Below are 23,068 nucleotides of genomic sequence, written 5' to 3'. Positions count from 1 at the left end.
CAGCTTGTGAAATTCTCCAGCTTCTCCTACAGCTGTTCACAGGTCTTAATTTCATGCAGATACCAATATCTAGACTTGTAGCTCATCTATCCTGGCCATGACTGATGCTCAGACATGCTGTGACCATTGTCATGCTTATTGCTCTGCTCCTTTTATTTTTCTATATCAACGTGCAACAGTGCAAAACAATCCAAACTGTAAAAGTTCATTATAAACTGTATGTTGCCTTCTCTGGTATTGTTGGGCCAACTGCTTGTCTGAGTCTGCCTCTAGACAGTTGCATGTCCTGGCAGGGCTTATGTAGGGAGACGAATACATAGAACAGTCTTCTATAATACTTGTATCTTGTCACATAATGCAGATCCTCTGTGTCTTGTCTATTTTTCCTCTATAAAATATCAATCCTTCTAAATCGTTAACAATGCTTGTTAACGGAGAGTTAATGGAGAGTTGATGCGGTTAATAAGCCAAGATTGCATTTCTAATATTCACATTGTAAAATATGGCTCTGTAATAGAACATATTTTTCAACAGTTAGTCCGGAGAGCCACCCAGTTGCTTAAAAAAAATTAAAATCAATAGCAAGCCAGATGTGCCACTTTATTTTTCACTACTGTGAAATAATATAGGGATAACTTTGCTCAGCATGAACACAGACTGCATTTTTACCTTAGCATGGCAGTACAGCATCTAAACTCTTATGCAACTGACCACTGACACAGTCTGGAAGCCTATTCTAGCTGAGAAGTTTAATATCCAATTACTTTAAATGAATACTGCTTTATAAACAAGAAAGCACATACACAATTACAATACAGCTGATTTCAGTTTATGATAAAAATCAAGAAGTTAAATATCCTTCAAATTCATCTCTTCCCCGCCCGCCTCAAACCAAAACAATTCCAAGTTTTCAGTTATAGGGGTATCACTAACTTTCTCAAATTCAGTCTATGCTCAGTTCAGAATCTACTCTAAGTCAAAGTGCTGCACAGCTGAATATAGAAACATCTACTAACTGATCAGAACACCAGTCAAGCTTTTTGAGTAAAACTGAACATAAAAATAGCAGCAATTTTAGCTCTACTTATAACGACTACTTTATAGGCAGATACTTTTCTCTCCCCTTCTGAAAATATCACAGGATGGATCCTGTAGGAATCTCAACAGCTCAGCGATTGGCAAAGATCAGTTTCCTCTTGATGTTTGCCAAAGGAGGCAGCAGTGGTGGCAGCAGTATGAGTTTTCACCAACATCTTCCCTCAGAACTTATGCTCCATATTTAATAATTCCAATCTCCACTCCCTTCTTCCCTTCATTTTGTATAGGCACACCTTGTTTGTTTTATTCTGTTTGAATTTTCAGAGCGTGGGGATTGTTACAATATGTTTTTACAACATACTAACTTTTCATCCTGAGCACTGTGGTGAGGTTTGGATTGGGGGCTTCATAATAAACATATAAGTATTAACTCTTCAAAGACTCAGACAATTTATCACATGGTGAAATTCAAGGGCCTTCATTAGTTATGCAGGAGGTCAGAGAAGATGATCATTGTGGTCTCCTTCTGGCTTATCTATGAATCTGTGACTGAAAGAGCTAACAGTTAAAATGAATAGCTGATGCTTAGCTGTATGTACTTGCCTCGGAGCCACACTGACTGATGAAACTTCCTTCCTTTATCTTAGCAATGTCATGGATGGCACTACACCTGCTACCAGATTTCATTAAAGGAAGGATTTTATTCCTATGCAGGTCTGCATAAGGCCTGGTGAAGGTTGTAGCCTGCTGGAAAGCTAACACAGAATTCCAGCAGGAAGCTCCCCTATTTGTTTGTTTGCTTTCCATACACTATTAACTCCGGTATCCAACTCTTTGGGGAAAAGTTAAGTAGTGATGCATGAAAGTTCTATTCATTTCAAATCACTTTGCCAACCAAAATCTCAAACACAGCTCTTTTTTAAAATTTCAGTTATACATTAAAATTTGGATATCAGTGCAATAAAAATTGCACATATAACTTATCTGAATTACTGGTTGGTGGAGGCAGAAGAAATTCAATGTTAGGTTTAAATTATTTAGAAATACAAAGCAAGCAAACATTTTAATATTTAGCATGAGAGAGATACTCATCAGCGCCAAAAAATAGTACAAATGATGCCACAATATAAGGAAAGATAGCACACACTGGTCATAGAACCATGCACATTAACAATGAGTTAAGATAACATTCTTGAGCACTCTAGAGGTACAAACAAGAAAGGAAAGAATTTTTGTTAAACCAAAATCCAGTATAATAAATACTTTCCCACTGGTATAATAAATATCCTGAGGTACATTTTCATAATTCTAACCTTAATTTACCATGGAGGAAACAAACCAAAACTGTAAAACAAAAGAAGTAATTATGCTTAGTGTAAATCACTATGTCCAATTAAATAAGAATGTGTTTTAGACAACCCAGATAAGGAGTACAATCTGGACTCTTCACAAAGGAAGAAGAGCTGCTGACAAGTCTGACACACTATTTTTTAGCCTCTCCATTTTTTGGACTGAAATATCCATTGGACTTTTGAACAGTTACCTTCCAGTTCACGTTACATGCTCATTAGTCTATGTTTTTGACAGTCTTCTGATGGTTAGCTACTCAAAAATTTACCAAACAACCCAAATTCTCCTGCAGTTCTCTGAGTTGCAGAGTCGTCCAGAGCAAACCACATAAAATTCACTTCTATCAGCTTGTGTTACCAAATTACAGCAGCAGATTCTATTCTCACATCAGTTTAAATAAATCTGTAGGCACGCCAAGGAGTTCAGTGGAACTCCTCTTGATTTGCATTTGTCATAGGGAACTGTCATCTCGTTCTATCTGAAAATCTTTATATAGTACATTAATAAAGGCCTAAACCTGGTGCTCCTGCTTACAATTATAGTTGTTGCCCTACAAACCTTACAAATAAATGGCTGCATGTCCTCTTTACTGTTCCATTTTCTCTTTACTCAACAAATCAACAGATTTCACGTGCCTCATTTAGATGTTAATTTTCTTTAAAAAACAAACATTAAGTCTTGAAGAAAGAATCTGCTCTTCCTGAACACACACTAATATATATTGATATAGGTATAGATATCTATATCGATAGATGATACACACACAGTAATATCTTATAAACACAGTATTTCTACTTTTGTCACACACACACACACACACCCACACAAATATCTTATAAACACAGTACTTCTACTTTTGTCTCATCCATAAACAACTGACATCCTATATATGCGAGGCACTTGGCTTTTATCACTGGCTCAGTATATAAATGTTAGGCCAGAGCTTCTTCATTGTGAAAAATTAGCTAATGGAAAATTGTTTTGTTTTTTTCTTTACCAAGATTTTGTAAAAGTACAAAGGCACTACTATCAACTAAGACACAAAACCACTCGTCAAGTTTCAGGAAAAAGTTGATTTGTAAAAAATTACTCTTGCTGAAAGGACTATCATGTCAGCTAGACCCCATAGCTCTTCACAGCTGTTTACTAGTGAAGGAAACAGGATCTTTCTTCCACGTCACTGATAAAGAAATGTTGGATTTATTTTGTTTAGGGTTGGAGGATTTTATAAACTTAAAGATTAAAATCAGTGCCTTATATTGTGCTAATATGTAGAGAAACCTTATAATGAAGTCATCCCCACCTCCATAGGTCGTCATCTTTGTAACTGAAATCTGTTATAGCTATTATTAAAATATTCACTCTGCAGGGCACTGAAACAATTCAGGACATTCTGTTTCACTGTGAGTTCCAAGTTTACTTTAAGTGCTGTATTGCAGGCAGGGCTGGAAACACTGCCTATTAAGTTTGTCCAACACCGACACTTCCCATAAAAAGACCCTTTTCAGTGGCTTATAACTTTGCCAAATTTTAATCTTTTAGGCTCAAGTTTTTCATGTCAGGCTTCTTTCTCAGGCTAAATATTTCTGGAAATTCTAAGCCAAAATGGTTCAGCCATTTCCAAGAATAAGGCTAGGGAAAATACATTTTTTTGTCCACGCTAAAGAATTGCAGAGGCCTTTTCTTTGAAAAGCTCTCATGTCCCCATGGTTTGGAGAAGGGACTTTAAATTGGCAGAGCCGCGTTTGGCATTTGTGTCGGGATGTCTTTTTTGAGCATAGGCATTTCTTAACTTTCGTAACTTTGTTCCTAAAAAAACATTTCCTAACTTTTGAGAGCTTGATTTTGCAAACTTGATAATGTAGTTTCTTGTTCACAGATATAAACAGTGTATATTTTGCATCTACAAAAAGGGAAGCTGGGCAGAAGCCCAACTGAAAACTGAGCCCTAAGTGCATTTGGGGCTACAACCCAACTACCACAATTTGCAGCTACTGTACCCTTCTTTGTATGTCTTCTCTGACCTACCAGGCCTGTGATAACATTTGTTTCAACTTCATTTCCACTAAATATTAAAAAAAAAAAAAAAAAAACCCACAAGTCTCTCTAGAACCATAACTCTTGCTCAACTTGTTATCTCTAGCCAATGAAGCTTATCAGATAAAAAGACTTATGCCATCTAATAGACAGATTGTGAAACAAACCTTGCTGAAGTTGAACCTTTCTGCCATAAAACTCAACATCCCAGATTAAATGTGATCAAGGCTCTGACGGTTCACACAGCACTCGACCATACTAACTAACTGATCCATGGCACCACGCTGGCTGTAGTTGCTTACCATTAACTTTGTGGATACGTTAAGCTCAGTTCAAGAAACATAAGTTTCTTGAAATAAAGCTTTTCTATTGCCATTATAATCACAATGAAAAATTACCTCTCCCAGTATATACACGCACAAAAAAGCAACTTACAGCATTACAGAACTCCTTAAAAAAATAACTCTCAATAAATCCACTGTAACTCCAGTTTTACACCAGCGTATATGTACCTTTCAAGAGCGCCTCACTTCAAGGAACATGGTTCATTTCAGTCCCTAAAATTACCTGTGTTCCACATGAATTTGGTGTCCACTTTAATTTTATTGTTGAAAAATCATTTACATCACAAATCACTGAACTGGTTGCAGAAAGAGTTTTTTACTTTAAAGGAATTAATCCCAGAGCATTTTAAGTTTCCTGAATTGGATCTTTGTCACACATTGTGCCCTTCACTTGGCAAGATGAAAGGTATGAATGAGAGCAAATATCCTCCTTTGCACTTTTCCAGATGAAATACATAAGTTTGGTACCTACCCCTAGAAAGGATTTGATAGCTTCAAATTAGCTCTCCACCATGTATTGTGCAGAAGATTACGAAAGTATTACCAAGGCTAAAATACATGACCGCTTCAAGGTAAGGAATGTTATCTGTTATAAAGCATAAGAGCATGCATATTTACTTTTCTGTTCTCCATGAATTCAAACTATTATCTGTATGTATATTTTACATGCATTATCTGGATGCATGTTTTCACAGACAAAATAAAGCCAATCTATCCTAGAGTTATATTATATCTCTTGAAAGAGAAAATATGCAGCCTAACAAGTTTTACCTCCACCCTCTCTTTTCAGGTAAATAATAAATCTTAAGTGAAAAAGTCACCATGTTCTTCAACTGTCACCACTGAGGTTTGGGGAGGGTTATATTCTAGCAGCCTTAAGGCTGATTTACTGCTCAGCTCTCCACACTCTGACACTCTAATCAAATAGTTAGAAACAAAAATCACTTTTGCACACCTGGAAATATTTATTCGCCATACTTGTACAAAAAAGTTTCCACTGGAAACAACTTAAATACTTCAATGAATCTCAACACACAATTCCTGATTTAAATAAAAATATCACATGTTCCTGTGGAAACCAAATGTCACTGCGACCACAGTGTCTTATGTGGGTTAGTGGGACTTTGCATGGGCTGAAGGGGCCATCTGGCCAATCCCACTGTAGAATTGCAGCTTAATTGTGTAAACAATAAACATCTGTGTTCATCCAGTATGTACATGTTTTCCTGGGTGGACGGGATGAACCAATATTTCCTCAAATTGCCATTCATTTCAAGTTTGGCAGACCATTTTTCTGAAACAACTTTAAATCCTTCTCTCACGTCTTCAGTTTTAATTCTACAGATAATCTTGGGACACTCTTTACCACCTAAATAAATCAACATCTGTTATTAACCATGGCAAATGTAACACCTCTCAGAGTATAGGGCTGCTCATGGTTGCCGAGACTGTCACGTACAACAAGATTGACTTAAAACTAATATCACAGAAAGCAAATGGGAACAGAGAGAAGAGAAAGGAACTTTTGCGTGTGCCAAGATTTTGAAACAAACAATTTTTTAATATTTGATACTCTCTTCCACAGCATGTATTTTGATGTCTCTCCCTAGAGCTTCATTTTCTTAAAATTTATTATATGTTGCAGAACAATCTTATCTTCAAAAGAAATTTTATATCTTCAGTTATTTCAAAGAACCATGCTGCACCTGGGCAAAATGATGTAAGCACTCATTGCTGTCTGATTGAAACGGTGACCTACAAAATTTATTTAATCCTGACATTTTAAAATAAGTTAAATGTCCCCAAATAGTAAAGAGGCATTAAACAATTTTTTAAAAATAGTTAATTTGGGGGGTGGGAGTGCATAGTTCTTGTATTTAGACTCTCTGGTTCTCATTCTGAATCACATCCCAGCATGCAATGTGCTAGTGACATAACAACCCCTATGAAGCCCCCTGAAGACTGGTGTCAGCTGTTCAGTATCAGTTGGTCTAAAGGGTTTGCAAACTTTAAAAAAAGAAATCAATTTCATTCCCTAGAAAGTTGAAAATAAGGCTATTAAAACTTTTCAAATAAGGCAAGTACACATACTGGACTGCTTCAGTAAGCTAACAGTGCCAAACTAAGGGTATGTCTACACTACGGAATAAGGTCGAATTTATAGAAGTCGGTTATTTAGAAATCGGTTTCATATATTCGAGTGTGTGTGTCCCCACAGAAAATGCTCTAAGTGCATTAAGTGCATTAACTCGGCGGAGTGCTTCCACAGTACCGAGGCTAGAGTCGACTTCCGGAGCATTGCACTGTGGATAGCTATCCCACAGTTCCCGCAGTCTCCGCTGCCCATTGGAATTCTGGGTTGAGATCCCAATGCCTGATGTGGGTAAAACATTGTCGCGGGTGGATCTGGGTACATATCGTCAGGCCCCCGTTCCCTCCCTCCCTCCCTCCGTGAAAGCAAGGGCAGACAATCGTTTCGCGCCTTTTTTCCTGAGTTACCTGTGCAGACGCCATACCACGGCAATCATGGAGCCCGCTCAGGTAACCGTCACCCTATGTCTCCTGGCAGACGCGGTACGCGGTAGACAGTAGCAGCAACCCCTTGCCTTGTGGCAGCAGACGGTACAGTACGACTGGTAGCCGTCATCGTCATGTCAGAGGTGCTCCTAGCCACATCGGCTGGGAGCGCCTGGACAGACATGAGCGCAGGAACTAAATTTGGAGTGACTTGACCAGGTCATTCTCTTTAGTCCTGCAGTCAGTCCTATTGAACCGTCTTATGGTGAGAAGGCAGGCGATACGGATTGCTAGCAGTCGTACTGTACCATCTTCTGCCGAGCAGCCATGAGATGTGGATGGCATGCAGTCCTTCTGCACCATCTGCTGCCAGACAAAGATGTAAAACATAGATGGAGTGGATCAAAACAAGAAATAGACCAGATTTGTTCTGTATTCATTTGCTTCCCCCCCCACCCCCGTCTAGGGGGCTCATTCTTCTAGGTCACACTGCAGTCACTCACAGAGAAGGTGCAGCGAGGTAAATCTAGCCATGTATCAATCAGAGGCCAGGCTAACCTCCTTGTTCCAATAAGAACAATAACTTAGGTGCACCATTTCTTATTGGAACCCTCCGTGAAGTCCTGCCTGAAATACTCCTTGATGTAAAGACACCCCCTTTGTTGATTTTAGCTCCCTGAAGCCAACCCTGTAAGCCGTGTCCTCAGTCGCCCCTCCCTCCATCAGAGCAACGGCAGACAATCGTTCCGCGCCTTTTTTCTGTGCAGACGCCATACCAAGGCAAGCATGGAGGCCGCTCAGCTCACTTTGGCAATTAGGAGCACATTAAACACCACACGCATTATCCAGCAGTATATGCAGCACCAGAACCGGGCAAAGTGATACCGGGCGAGGAGGTGACGTCAGCGCGGTCACGTGAGTGATCAGGACATGGACACAGATTTCTCTGAAAGCATGGGCTCTGCCAATGCATGCATCATGGTGCTAATGGGGCAGGTTCATGCTGTGGAACGCCGATTCTGGGCTCGGGAAACAAGCACAGACTGGTGGGACCGCATAGTGTTGCGGGTCTGGGACGATTCCCAGTGGCTGCGAAACTTTCGCATGCGTAAGGGCACTTTCATGGAACTTTGTGACTTGCTTTCCCCTGCCCTGAGGCGCATGAATACCAAGATGAGAGCAGCCCTCACAGTTGAGAAGCGAGTGGCGATAGCCCTGTGGAAGCTTGCAATGCCAGACAGCTACCGGTCAGTTGGGAATCAATTTGGAGTGGGCAAATCTACTGTGGGGGCTGCTGTGATGCAAGTAGCCCACGCAATCAAAGATCTGCTGATATCAAGGGTAGTGACCCTGGGAAATGTGCAAGTCATAGTGGATGGCTTTGCTGCAATGGGATTCCCTAACTGTGGTGGGGCCATAGACGGAACCCATATCCCTATCTTGGCACCGGAGCACCAAGCCGCTGAGTACATAAACCGCAAGGGGTACTTTTCGATAGTGCTGCAAGCTCTGGTGGATCACAAGGGACGTTTCACCATCATCAACGTGGGATGGCCGGGAAAGGTACATGACGCCTGCATCTTCAGGAACTCTGGTCTGTTTCAAAAGCTGCAGGAAGGGACTTTATTCCCAGACCAGAAAATAACTGTTGGGGATGTTGAAATGCCTATATGTATCCTTGGGGACCCAGCCTACCCCTTAATGCCAGGGATCATGAAGCCGTACACAGGCAACCTGGACAGTAGTCAGGAGCTGTTCAACTACAGGCTGAGCAAGTGCAGAATGGTGGTAGAATGTGCATTTGGACATTTAAAGGCACGCTGGCGCAGTTTACTGACTCGCTTAGACCTCAGCGAAACCAATATTCCCACTGTTATTACTGCTTGCTGTGTGCTCCACAATATCTGTGAGAGTAAGGGGGAGATGTTTATGGCGGGGTGGGAGGTTGAGGCAAATTGGACACCAGGGTGGTTAGAAGAGCACAGGAGGCCGCGGTACGCATCAGAGAAGCTTTGAAAACCAGTTTCATGACTGGCCAGGCTACGGTGTGAAAGTTCTCTTTGTTTCTCCTTGATGAAACCCCCCACCCCTTGGTTCACTCTACTTCCCTGTAAGCTAACCACCCGCCCCTCCTCCCTTCAATCACCGCTTGCAGAGGCAATAAAGTCATTGTTGCTTCACATTCATGCATTCTTTATTCATTCATCACACAAATAGGGGGATGACTACCAAGGTAGCCCAGGAGGGGTGGTGGAGGAGGGAAGGAAAATGCCACACAGCACTTTAAAAGTTTACAACTTTAAAATTTATTGAATGACAGCCTTCTTTTTTTTGGGCAATCCTCTGTGGTGGAGTGGCTGGTTGGCCGGAGGCCCCCCCACCGCGTTCTTGGGCATCTGGGTGTGGAGGCTATGGAACTTGGAGGGGAGGGCGGTTGGTTACAGAGGGGCTGCAGTGGCAGTCTGTGCTCCAGCTGCCTTTGCTGCAGCTCAACCATACACTGGAGCATACTGGTTTGGTCCTCCAGCAGCCTCAGCATTGAATCCTGCCTCCTCTCATCACGCTGCCGCCACATTTGAGCTTCAGCCCTCTCTTCAGCCCGCCACTTACTCTCTTCAGCCCGCCACCTCTCCTCCCGGTCATTTTGTGCTTTCCTGCACTGACATTATTTGCCTCCACGCATTCGTCTGTGCTCTGTCAGTGTGGGAGGACAGCATGAGCTCGGAGAACATTTCATCGCGAGTGCGTTTTTTTTTCATTCTAAGCTTCACTAGCCTCTGGGAAGGAGAAGATCCTGTGATCATTGAAACACATGCAGCTGGTGGAGAAAAAAAAAGGGACAGCGGTATTTAAAAAGACATTTTATAAAACAGTGGCTACACTCTTTCAGGGTAAACCTTGTTGTTAACATTACATACATAGCACATGTGCTTTCGTTACAAGGTCACATTTTGCCTCCCCCCACCACGTGGCTACCCCCTCAACCCTCTTTCCTCCCCGTGGCTAACAGCGGGGAACATTTCTGTTTAGCCACAGGCAAACAGCCCAGCAGGAATGGGCTCCTCTGAGTGTCCCCTGAAAAAAAGCACTCTATTTCAACCAGGTAACCATGAATTATATCTCACTCTCCTGAGGATAACACAGAGAGATAAAAAACGGATGTTGTTTGAATGCCAGCAAACATACACTGCAATGCTTTGTTCTACAATGATTCCCGAGTACGTGTTACTGGCCTGGAGGAGTGGTAAAGTGTCCTACCATGAAGGATGCAATAAGGCTGCCCTCCCCAGAAACCTTTTGCAAAGGCTTTGGGAGTACATCCAGGAGAACCACGAATGCCAGGGCAAAGTAATCCTTTCACATGCTTGCTTTTAAACCATATATATTATTTTAAAAGGTACACTCACCAGAGGTCCCTTCTCCGCCTGCTGGGTCCAGGAGGCAGCCTTGGGTGGGTTCGGAGGGTACTGGCTCCAGGTCCAGGGTGAGAAACAGTTCCTGGCTATCGGGAAAACTGGTTTCTCCGCTTGCTTGCTGTGAGCTATCTACAACCTCATCATCTTCATCCCCAAAACCTGCTTCCATATTGCCTCCATCTCCATTGAAGGAGTCAAACAACACGGCTGGGGTAGTGGTGGCTGAACCCCCTAAAATGGCATGCAGCTCATCATAGAAGCGGCATGTTTGGGGCTCTGACCCGGAGCGGCCATTCGCCTCTCTGGTTTTCTGGTAGGCTTGCCTCAGCTCCTTCAGTTTCACGCGGCACTGCTTCGGGTCCCTGTTATGGCCTCTGTCCTTCATGCCCTGGGAGATTTTGACAAAGGTTTTGGCATTTCGAAAACTGGAACGGAGTTCTGATAGCACGGATTCCTCTCCCCAAACAGCGATCAGATCCCGTACCTCCCGTTCAGTCCATGCTGGAGCTCTTTTGCGATTCTGGGACTCCATCATGGTCACCTCTGCTGATGAGCTCTGCATGGTCACCTGCAGCTTGCCACGCTGGCCAAACAGAAAATGAGATTCAAAAGTTCGCGGTTCTTTTCCTGTCTATCTGGCCAGTGCATCTGAGTTGAGAGTGCTGTCCAGAGCGGTCACAATGGAGCACTCTGGGATAGCTCCCGGAGGCCAATACCATTGAATTGTGTCCACAGTACCCCAAATTCGAGCGGGCAAGGCCGATTTAAGCGCTAATCCACTTGTCGGGGTGGAGTAAGGAAATCGATTTTAAGAGCCCTTTAAGTCGAAATAAAGGGCTTCATCGTGTGGACGGGTGCAGGTTTACATCGATTTAATGCTGCTAAATTCGACCTAAAGTCCTAGTGTAGACCAGGGCTAAGTGTATAAAAATATTTCACTTAACTAACACTTTTCATTCAAATATCCGAAAACACCCTGGAACCATTAAGCCTTACAACACTGCCTCCCTCTAAAAGTAACCAATTCCTGTCACACCAGTTGGCCTATATAATCTCAGGAAAGTTAACAAGATGATTGGTTGAGATACATGCCAAACTTCACGGACTCATTTTACAATTTTAAAAAACTGTGTGCAGGAATGGCCACATTTAGGCAATCCAGGGCCCTAAGCACACCACAAAATATGGTCCCTGTGACAGTGGCAGGAGGTCCCTTTCCCTCTCAGAGAGGCAAGGGCGACACTGATGTGCACCCAGAATACCAGACATTCTGGTACTTCTGGGAATGGCATGAGCCTACCCCTACCTGCATGACACCAACGCTTCTGGTGTGCATGCAACGTCACGCCACATGGAAAATGCCATTTAGAAGAGCATGACACCCAACCCCTGCTGGCATGACTTCACACGCACTGTGCATGCAAGGCCATGGTCCACAAAGGATGCCGTTTTGAAGAGCACACAGTCCCACCCCCCCCAGCGTGACATCACAAGCACAGTGAGTGAGGTCATACCAGCGGGAGCAGAATAGCACACTCTTCAGCATGGCATTCTCATGCACACCAGACAAGACCACGTCCAGTTTTATACCTGTACTGGACAGGACACAAACTGCACAAAAGTAGGACCGTCCTGCTTCAAACCGCACGAATGGCCTGCCTCGCAACAACAGCTTCCATACTCTTCTCAGTTTCAAAACAACCATTGGCTTGAGCTCTCTTAGTTGAGCCTGGGCCTTACCAGTTCAGCCCTCAGGCACGTTAATGAGCCTAACAGGGCTGCAGCAGAATTGCCTGATTGGCCACCTGGTCCAAACAGCTGAAAGGAGCCAACAGGTTTACATTTAGGCTTAGCATCAGGTTGTTGACTGTTCGTTGCTTATACCCACAGCTGCGATCACTCCTGTGCCTCCCTTGTTCCCAGCATTGTTCCCATCCTGCTGCAGTCTGCTCCTGTCCTGTTCAAGCCCACCTCAGCCCTGCTCCCCTGGCCCAGCTTCTGACTCTGGCTCTCACCTTTGGCTCCAGCTCAGACCCCTGACTCTGACCCTTGGATTGATTCCTACTTCCTGACCCTGAGGTCAGGCTGTGTCTCTGATCACTAGGTCAGACTGCTGACTTCCAGGAGCAGCAGTAGGGACCCTCCCCACACACCAACAGCCATACAGGAATAACAAGGGCAGCAACAGGAATTCCCTCTTATCCAAGAGAGGGCGGGAGTAACAGCAGGGGGGAACCATGCCTGCAATTCTTATCTCAGTAGCCAGAGTTTATCTGCTTTAATGGGGGTCTGATCAGGCTGCATCTACCTCCTTCTCTTCACACAGAATTCTCTGCATGAATGGTATTGAGGGACTCCCAAACAGTAGGTCTTATTACTGTTATATAGGGCCCTACCAAATTCACGGCCATGAAAAACGCATGAAATCAGACTGTGAAATCTGGTCTCCCCCCGTGAAATTTGGTCTTTTCTGTGCTTTTACCCTATACTATACAGATTTCATGGGGGAGGCCAGAGTTTCTCAAATTGGGGGTCCTGATCCAAAAGGGATTTGCAGGGGTGGGGTCACAAGGTTATTTTAGGGGGGGTCATATTATTGTCATCCGTACTTCTGCGCTGCCTTCCAAGCTGGGGGGCCGGAAAGCGGCGGCTGCTGGCCAGGTGCCCAGCTCTGAAGACAGCGCCCCACCAGCAGCCGCACAGAAGGGTGAATATAGGATACCAGGCCACCCTTACTTGTGTGCTGCTGACTTCAGAGGTGGGGGCTGGACACTGGCGGCCACTGACTGACAGCCCAGCTCTGGAGGCAGCAGCACACAAGTAAGGGTGGCAACACCACACCCTGCCCTCCTTATTTCTTGTCATAAACATACAGTTCAGGGTAGCATAAAATCCCTCCTTTACCTGTAAGGGGTTAAGAAGCTCAAATAACCTGGTTGGCACCTGACCAAAAGGACCAATAAGGGAAAAAGGGAAAATCCTTTCAAATCTGTGGGGGGAGGTTTTTGTTTGTGTGGTCTTTTGCTGTTCTCTCTGGGACAGAGAGGGACCAGGGCAGGAAAAACCATCTCCTAAAACCCTACCTGAAATAAGCATCTAGATTACAAAAATTGTAAGTAAAGCAACGAAATGTGTTAGATTATCTTTTGTTTTAGCTTGTGAATTTTCCCTATGCTAAGAGGGAGGTTTATTCCTGTTTTTTTGTAACTTTGAAGTTTTGCCTAGAGGGGAATCCTCCGCATTTTAAATCTTATTACCCTGTAAAATTACCTTCCATCCTGATTTTACAGAGGTGCTTCTTTTACTTTTTTCTTCATAATAAAGTTCTGTTTTTAAGAATCTGATTGGTTTTTAGTGTCCTAAAAACCCAAGGGTCTGGTCTGTGCTCACCTTGTTTATCTATTTGGTTGGTATATTATTCTCAAGCCTCCCCAAGAAAGGGGGTGAAGGGGCTTGGGGGGATATTTTAGGGAAACAGGAACTCCAAGTGGTCCTTTTCCTGAATCTTTGTCTAACTCCCTTGGTAGTGGCAGCAATACCGTCCAAGGACAAGGAAGAATTTTTGCCTGGGGAAGTTCGTAACCTAAGCTGGTAGAATTAAGCTTAGGGGGTCTTTCATGCGGGTCCCCACATCTGTACCCTAGAGTTCAGAGTTGGGAGGGAACCCTGACACTTCTGCACTGCTGCTGGTGGCAGCTCTGCCTTCAGAGCTGGGCTCCTGGCCAGCAACCGCCACTCTCTGGCCGCCCAGCTCTGAAAGCAGCACAGCCGCCAACAGCAGTGCAGAAGTAAGCGTAGCAGTACTGCACATCCCCCCCCAGAGTAACCTTGCGACCCCCCCCAACTCCTTTTTGTGTCAGGACCCCTACAGTTAAAATACTGTGAAATTTCAGATTTAAATAGCTGAAGTAATGAAATTTACAATTTTTAAAATCCTATCACCGTGAAATTGACCAAATGGACTGTGAATTTGGTAGGGCCTTAGTTATATAAAATGAAGGCAGCAGTTCTCAGAGTTATTTTTCAGGCTCACAGTAGGCCTCACTGCATCAGTTACGCTTGGTTCATGTTCTCAAGGTTTTCATCATGATCATGAAGACTAGAAACTTATCTTTAGAAAACAAAAATTAAGTTTACATTCTGATGGAGTCACATCACTGTAAGCGTTGCGGCCCTGAGCACTAGACTATAGTGTCTACCTTTAATCCAACCCTGTGTGTAACGGCATCATTAGGCAGAACCTTTAGATTCCCCCAGAATCCTACAGAAGTCAAGTATAACTTCTTCCTCGTTTCAACCTTAGCAGTCGGTTTATATTACGTTTTCAAGGCTCTCTCTGTAAAGAACAGGACTGGAAGATTTACTTTTATTTTAAATGAAAGCTAAAGTTCTCCTTTATGATCCCATCCCCATCAAATCAGGGGATGCCAGGTGTAGAATACACAAAGTACAAAGCCCAGCTCAGCTTTTCTTTGTAACCAGGGCAACTGTAATCCTAGCATGTTGAAGCCATTACATAAACAAGACGTGTGTGTGATCAAGATGAAGAGTACAAGGCAGGCCCTAAAGTCATCAAATAGGCAAATACACAAATAAATGAGCATACTGTGATAGGAACTGTAATTTATGCCAGCAAACCTGACTGGTAAACATGCTTACAGTATCACCTGCTTTAATAACAGATACATTTCCAGACAATAACTAATAAATATGCAAGATTCTTTATTTCCTTTAACTCGTAAAACTGCAAACCTAAATATTTGAATTTCTTCCATAAGCCTCAAGAAAGGCAGAACTTTGAAGTTTCTAAAGAGGAAAGATTATTTTCTTTTGCTGCAGGCCAGAAATTAGAATTTCTTTGCTGATTCTGCCAAACCGCCATAAAATATATTTTCATCAAAATAAACCACTTTGAATTAGAGCTGTCCCATAGCTACTGAGTGATCAACATTTTGAGGGTCAGACTAACTTTGTAAACCACTGTATGAACCCTCTGACCAAAAGGGACCCTCCAAAACCACACAAGATCAAACAGGATTGTGGGGAAAGAGTTTCATTCCATTTCATCACTGTTGGCAGTTTGAGGACAACACATGCTGCAGTTTTATTTTGTTCACATGATCAGAACAGTGGGTTGCGTCCACATGTTTTTTAACTAAATGAGCTAAATTCAACCCTGGGTGGTAAAGCTTCTCCAAAGAATAATTTGGTCCCAGTGTTTTCGGTAAAAAGATTTAGGGCTAAGTAAAAATACAAAAAGGAGAAAAATGTTCCTCTGTACTGGCATATTTAGAGCATACTCATGAGCAGCATGCAAGACATCTTAGATTTGAACCCATATTCTTCCAGGCTATTCACAGTTTTTTAAAAAGCATGTATAAACTCCTAGTTCTTTGGCATTCATTGCATTATTTGTGCAACACTACAATTTTGGTTTTATACTGCTCTGAAGCATAAGAACAGAAGAATGGCCATACTGGGTCAGATCACAGGTCCACCTAGCCCAGTATCTTGTCTTCCGACAGTGGCCAATGCCAGGTGCCCCAGAAGGAATGAACAGAACAGGTAATCACCATGTGATTCATCCCCCGTCGCCCATTCCCAGCTTCTCAACACTGATGAAATCCAGACCATCATCAATCTAAAAACAATAGGCTATGCTGACATCACGTCATCTCATTCATCTTCATTTGTCCCATCACATCCTGTCATTCTTATGCAAATGACACACTTGAGGATGCAACTTTTCTGCACTCCGTGATAAGGGGGAGTAAGGCTGTTAAAAGCCCCAGGGTGCCATCCCAGACCACAGACTACCACTTCATTCAACACCTTGTGTTTTACATCACATCTAATGTGTCTGACATTCAAATTTGACCCAGCAGGAGGTAAAACTATTTGATTTCTCAGCTACATACATCTCACTTCCTGTGCTGAAACACTCACTGAACTCCCTTGGGATCAAACAGTGTCTTGCTTCAGTGTCCCCTTGCTAATGGAAATTGAAATACTGCTCAAGAGGAAGAAGATATTTGCATGGGGCATGTAACAATGATAGCAATCCACCCTTCTCACCTAAGAGTTAAGATCTACACTAAAACTCTGGGTATGCTGAGACTCTGTGACACAGAAGCATCGGTTGCATCCGATTAAGTGAGCTGTAGCTCATGAAAGCTTATGCTCAAATAAATTGGTTAGTCTCTAAGGTGCCACAAGTACTCCTTTTCTTTTTGCGAATACAGACTAACACGGCTGCTACTCTGAAAGAAGCAAGTTGGTTTAGATTAGCAAATACCAAGGAGGAAAAACACATAGGTTACCTTCCAAGGAAATTTGGTAGAGAGCACTTTGGAAAGAATGTGCACACTCAATTACAAGTCTGTTTAAAACATTTAATTTTAGGTTGAATAAGAGTATACAGGATCCTAAAATGTTTTAGGTCCCAAAAATTATTCCCCGAGCCTAGAAGTCAGCATGAATTAAAATCATTTCCCATACTTGTAAGTCTGTCTCATCAGTTCTATTCCCACAGCTGTTCCCCCAGACACCACAGGTGGTGAAAACTAAGCTTATCTGTTGCACAACAGGAAGGATTTTATTATTATTTACTCATAACAGTGTTTTGTTTCATCAGCACCTTCAATAAATGCTCTGAACATCTTGTTCCCATCACATGTGTGAATGTAGGAAGAGCAATGTTTATTAGACGGGAAAAAATACGGGAACAATAGAAGTACGTAAAATAAGACATTTTCTCTGAGGAAAGTAGCAACCACCTAGAACAACCTTAGCATCATGTGAGAAATGAAGTTGGTTAAAATGTCTCACACAGTCTTAAATGTGGGGGTTGTGTTATTGGCAATAGTGCTTAGATACCATGGCGATAGTCCAAGAAATTATTATAATTAATAAATGTATGTCACAAGTACCAACCAAGTTTACAGTTAAATGGATGGCTAAAAATATGTGTAAATAAGAGAGCCCTGATATCCATATTTACAATGACAGCAAAGCCTGCATCAAACTGAGGAAAAATAATCTTCCACTTACTTGCTCTCTATATTCTCAAAAGTTTGTCTCAAATTATAGGAAAGTACCATAAACTGTATATTAATAGATAAAGAAGAAACTACATAAACAGGAATATGCTGGATTTATGTTTACTCTTTTGGTAAATTAATACATCTAGACATATCACAAACACCTTCCAAACTTTTCTCTGTTTACAAAGCTAAGAATAGAACCTCCAGTAACATTTACTGTATTCCTCAATCCCTGCAACACCAAAGCAAAGAACACAGATGTGCATTGTACTTGTGATTTTTTACAGTATATAAGGAACACACATTAAAGTGAACATACAGTCATCATATGAATGCTTGAGAAGGGCATATATTGATTGGAAATATGTGATTACACTAATGAATATTTTAAAACATTACATTAATTCATATTTTTAAAAAGTTTTTAAAGGCATATATGGAAACTGACTAATCATAATGTAAACCACAAATCCACATTGCAACATTTTCCAGTTGTTAGTTTACTGAAGCCCAGAATAGTGATGTTCTTATAGTGTTCACCCCTCTCCCTTTTCCCTTCCAAAGAAGAGAAAGAGCAACCACTGTAAGCGTCCGTGACTCCTGGGATAGAGTAGCATAATGGTGCAACCTACTTGGCTTGTAGGAAGCATGGTGTCACTGTGGGTACATGTACACTAGAGCTGGAGGAGTAATTTCCAATTTGGGTAGGGATACCTGTGCTCTGATCAATCTAGTGCACTAAAAATAGCAGTGTAACTGTGGCTGCATGGCTAACAGTTGTGCCTCCAGCGTGCCTAGGATTTCAGATAGGATTGTACTCGAGGTAGCTAGCGCATCCCACTGCCTGTGCAGCTGCAGCTACACTGCTATTTTGAGAGTGCCAGCTTGATCAGAGCTAGCACGGGCATGTTCGTTTGAGCTGGAAATTACACTTTCCAGCTCCAGTGTACAAACACCACCACACTGACTCACTGGTTCTCAAACTTCATTAAGCTGCACTTGGTCTCTCTCCTCCCACAGTCAGTGTGGAATGGCAAGATTCTAATCTATACCCATCTATAAAATAGCCCTTTAAAAGAGAGTTTCTTTTCCTGAGAAGAAAATATTTTAAATCTTTTGAAAATGATTTTATTTTCCTTCTCCCTTGTCTTTCCTTTTGTCCAATTCAATAATAAATAAAACGATACAGCTCTGTAAAAATCAGCAATAAAAGGAAGTTGGAGAAGCATAATTTGTATTTAAAAAATAATGTAAGAAAATTAGTCTTATCCATTTCTCATAGATTTTAAATTTTGTAAGGCAGTCAAAGACCTTTTCTGTTCAGAACGAACTATAACTTAATGGGTATGTGTTCCCTCTTCGTTGTCTGTTGGCAAAATCAAGAGCTTCCTAGGCATTTTCACTGGGCAAGTTGTAGTGAGACACATAAACTAGTGTTTTGAAGTCAAAGCAAGAACTTCCTGACATAGCAGCCCAAATTACACAGGATAAAAGAAGAGAAGCTAATAGTTAACAGCAACCCTTGCATTTAAATTATATTCATCTGAAAACCCTTTCCCTCACTAAGAGGGAAATCCTCGTCACCCAATTCCAATCTCAGCTAAATGGGAAATGTGACTTTCATGAAGATATAAGGGAACAGAATTCTTCCTCTCAACCACCAGAATATCTACAACCTTGCTCCAGGGTTTCTACTGCGGGTATTTACATAGTATTTTGTTCAGCGGAGCCATTTATTTTGCACTTTGCCAGAAATGGCAAAACTGAGGGAAGCCAGGGATGATAAAAGGGCTTCGTCACCTTCCGTCTTTATTACCCATAGGTGAAATTTTGTTTAAGTTCAGTAAAGTTTAAACCTTTTGGCTAATTTCTAAATAGATCTAAATCTCCTTTCATTGGTTCCTGTCTTCAGCAGTATATCTCCTCCTCCCTCTGCTGCTCTGCAGCAGCTGATAACTAAAATAAACTATTCCCAAAGAAGTGGATGTACAAACAGATCCATGCATGGACCAGCACTACATACTGTGAGATTAGAACAAAACCAGCAGATGAAATTTAAAATCCTCCAGTCTACATGACAGAGATCTGCTTTTGCAGCAGAAGTTGTAGCTGCAGAATGCAGTATTGCTAGTAACAGAAGTCCTGAGCAGCTATTAATATTACAGATTGGTAGCTGCCTGTTGGGTTTGATAGCCGGTTGCTGGAGAAGGTTAATTTCGAGGATGAGTTTTGCTTACTGTCATTTAGTAGTTAGCATGTTTGTGTTGTACTGCCCTCTTCTGAATGGAATGTCTTGCTCAAATGTGATTATGTTGCTCTAGAGCAGGGGTTCTCAACCTTTTTCATTCTGAGCCCCCCTCCGCAAACATGCTATAAAAACTCCACGGGCCACCTGTGCCACAACAACTGATTTTCTGCTTATAAAAGCCCGGGCTGGCGTTAAGGGCAAACAGTGCAATTGCCTGGGGCCCCATGCCATAGGGGCCCCCACGAAGCTAAGTTGCTCAGGCTTTGGCTTTAGCGCCCAGTGGCGGGACTTAGAGCCCTGGGCTTCAGCTCCATGCAACGGGGCTTCAGATTTCTGCCCTGGGCCCCAGTGAGTCTAACACTGGCCCCCTGGATGAGAACCTGTTCTATAGCATATCTGGTCAAAGATTGGGATTTCCATCCATAGGGAAATGCCAATATTTCAAAATTTGATATTTTCCCAAATCGGGACAAAAAGTTGAATACTAGATTTTTTTTCCAGAATAGACAGTCCAACCAGAGGGGAGACCATGGTTCATAATGGGAGTGCAGCCAGTGAGTCCGGCGCATAGAGGGAAATGGGGGCATGAGGCACCAAACTTCAGCTTCCAGGAAGCACTGTGGCAGTTCAGGTGAACAGAAAACAACATCCAACTGACCCAAAAGGAAATGTTTCTCTTCAATATGACAAATCAGAATGTTTCAACTCAGGTTGACCTGATGCCAAATGAAATATTTAGTGTACGTTTTCTCAATAGAAAATTAATTTTTTTTTGGCAAGAATCAAAAAAATTCCCACAGATAGTTTCAATTAGACATGACATTTTCAACTGAAATTTATTTGAGGGGAAAATTCCTGACCTGCTCTACCCTAGTGGCTAACACACAAAGCATATAAAAAAGCCTTAATGATAACAGCCATCAGTGGACCGTCTCTTGCACACAAGTGATAGAGGGTTGTGTTTTTTGGAGGCAAAGTCAAGCAAGGAAAGACTTCCTTGAGTAAGGAGCACCACTTAGAAATGCTTCTTAGAGGAAAGTAGTTCAAACTTGGTCCACTCCATCCTTTTTTACTCGGACAAGAGAACATGGCTGTGGACTGTTTTAAAGAGATTTGGGGGAGTTGTGGAGTGTTTTGGGGTTTTTTTGTTTTTTTTTTTTTTTTGCAGTAAGCTACAGATTTTGGTTTCTCAAAATGTAAAATGGGCTGTAATTATTATCCAGATATATTCGACTCGGTATCTAAAAAGAAATTGTAATGTTTTACACCTGGAACAGCTATGGCTGGAAATGAGCTGAACTAGCAGCACGGATTACTAAATATTTTCAAAGGAAATAACTAATGCAGCAGTCCAGCAAACACCTTCATAAATAAACACACACTCTGAAAGCAAAATAGACACAAGTGCTTCTACAGAAATTTTACAGACATCCTGGGAGCTTGATTTAAAAGAAAAATAATTTTTCAGAAAACTGATACTTAAGGATGTTGCAGAACATTTTTATTTTCACTAAGCCTCATGTAACAAAAAAAGGAAATGCAGACACAACCCTTTCCTCTCCCTTTGTCTTTGTCTTTCAAAGATCTTCCCTTCAACAGAAAATGGATTAGAGAATTAGGGGAAACCACTGAAAGAGAATCAAATTATTTCAGAAGCCGGTTTTCACAAGAGACCAGAATATACCACAATGCAACTATTCTTACCTTGTCTATCATATCCGGTCGGTTTGTAGCTGCCAAAATTGTCACGTCCTTTAACTGTTCTATCCCATCCATTTCCGTTAACAGCTGAGCCAAGACACGGTCTGCTACGTTCCCAGCACCTGAAGACCTGATTAACAAAAATGCAACAGATTAGTTGTTCCCTTCCTAGATAATTACCAAATGAGAAAGGGTTTACTCTTCTGTAAAACCATTAAAAAAACCTTTTCAATTTTATAGAATAGCTTTCTAATTTTTCACTTTCATCTTCAGTAGCTGAGGGGAAAAATAACATAAATCATGTAAACTAGTTAAGGGTATATTCCAGAATTAGCCCTTCAAAAGATTTCTCCGTATTCATAAAAACGTCTGAGCTTGTCATTTACTACCTTGACATGGCAGACTGGACAAGGTTTTCACACAATATAAATAGTCTGGTGTAAATATTTCTAAGGTGGGAATAGTTGGATTCAAAAGGCTTCCTAACAGACAATACCTCAGTTCCTACCACTACCCAGGTGATTGCTTATGCCACCCCATCCAGTACAAAGTACAAGTACTTATTCATTTTGCAGTGTTCCACTATATTTTCACTTCTTCAACCTCCATCAAATGAGACCAATTTGAGTGCTAGCCAGCTAACTCATAAACGCATTTCCTGCCTTTATAATTTATCCATCTGTTTCTCCAGGAGAACAGAACAGAAAAGAACAGAAAAAGAAAAAGTTAAGTTGGGGGAAAGAAAGATACAAGTATCAAGATTTGAAATCCCAAAAACGTTAAACCCCAAAACAAAGGCAAAAAATATTTTATGCCTTTGAAGAAGTTTGGGAACGGATTCTAGTCACACTAAAGTCACACAAAATCAATGGCAAAACTCTTAAATACACGTGAAAGACAGGTTAAAAAAAAAAGTAATTTGGTATTTTCATTACAGCTTCTAATTTTTTTAAGCTAACAACAATACACTTGGGTTAACTCACTGTACAATCAGCCAACTGCCTTCTGCCCAAGTAAATGTATGTACATAGAAGAGAGATGTTGAATAACTCAAAGTAAAGGAACAAACTGTACGGTTACTTAAATCCCACTTACAAAACCTTTCTGAAATGTTATGCTTTGGTCTGAAGACATCATCAATAATAGGTAAAATTAATAATTCAGCGTGAAATATACTTTATTTCAAAAACGTTATAAGAACTAGGGGCATATTGTTTTATCAAAAAATACTAAGACGCAAGACCTAGGAAATATTAGGGCCATATACACATACGTCTTTGTGTGTGTGTGTGTGTGTGTGTGTGAGAGAGAGAGACACACACACACGGAAGAAGCTTAATATCAAAGCCAATAGATCATCTTTGCACATAATGA

At 41.7% G+C, this 23,068-nt stretch overlaps 1 protein-coding gene across 3 annotated transcripts in view; it reads right to left on the bottom strand.

The window, feature by feature from the left end:
• Positions 1 to 23,068, bottom strand: part of AFG2A (AAA ATPase AFG2A) — a 318,280-nt gene that overhangs the window by 189,005 nt on the left and 106,207 nt on the right. For all 3 annotated transcript variants that reach the window (XR_007356281.2, XM_048847226.2, XM_048847227.2), the window contains exon 14: positions 21,698 to 21,824. Coding sequence is in view for 2 of the 3 variants with exons in the window: in XM_048847226.2 (XP_048703183.1) it covers positions 21,698 to 21,824 (127 nt within the window). In the remaining variant the exon portion in view is untranslated. The remainder of the gene's footprint in view (positions 1 to 21,697; positions 21,825 to 23,068) is intronic.

This window comes from Caretta caretta, chromosome 4, assembly GCF_965140235.1.
Source record: "Caretta caretta isolate rCarCar2 chromosome 4, rCarCar1.hap1, whole genome shotgun sequence".
NCBI classification, from domain to species: Eukaryota; Metazoa; Chordata; order Testudines; family Cheloniidae; genus Caretta; species Caretta caretta.
The sequence above is the reverse complement of the archived record's forward strand: the minus strand, read 5'-3'. Positions and strand labels throughout refer to the sequence as shown.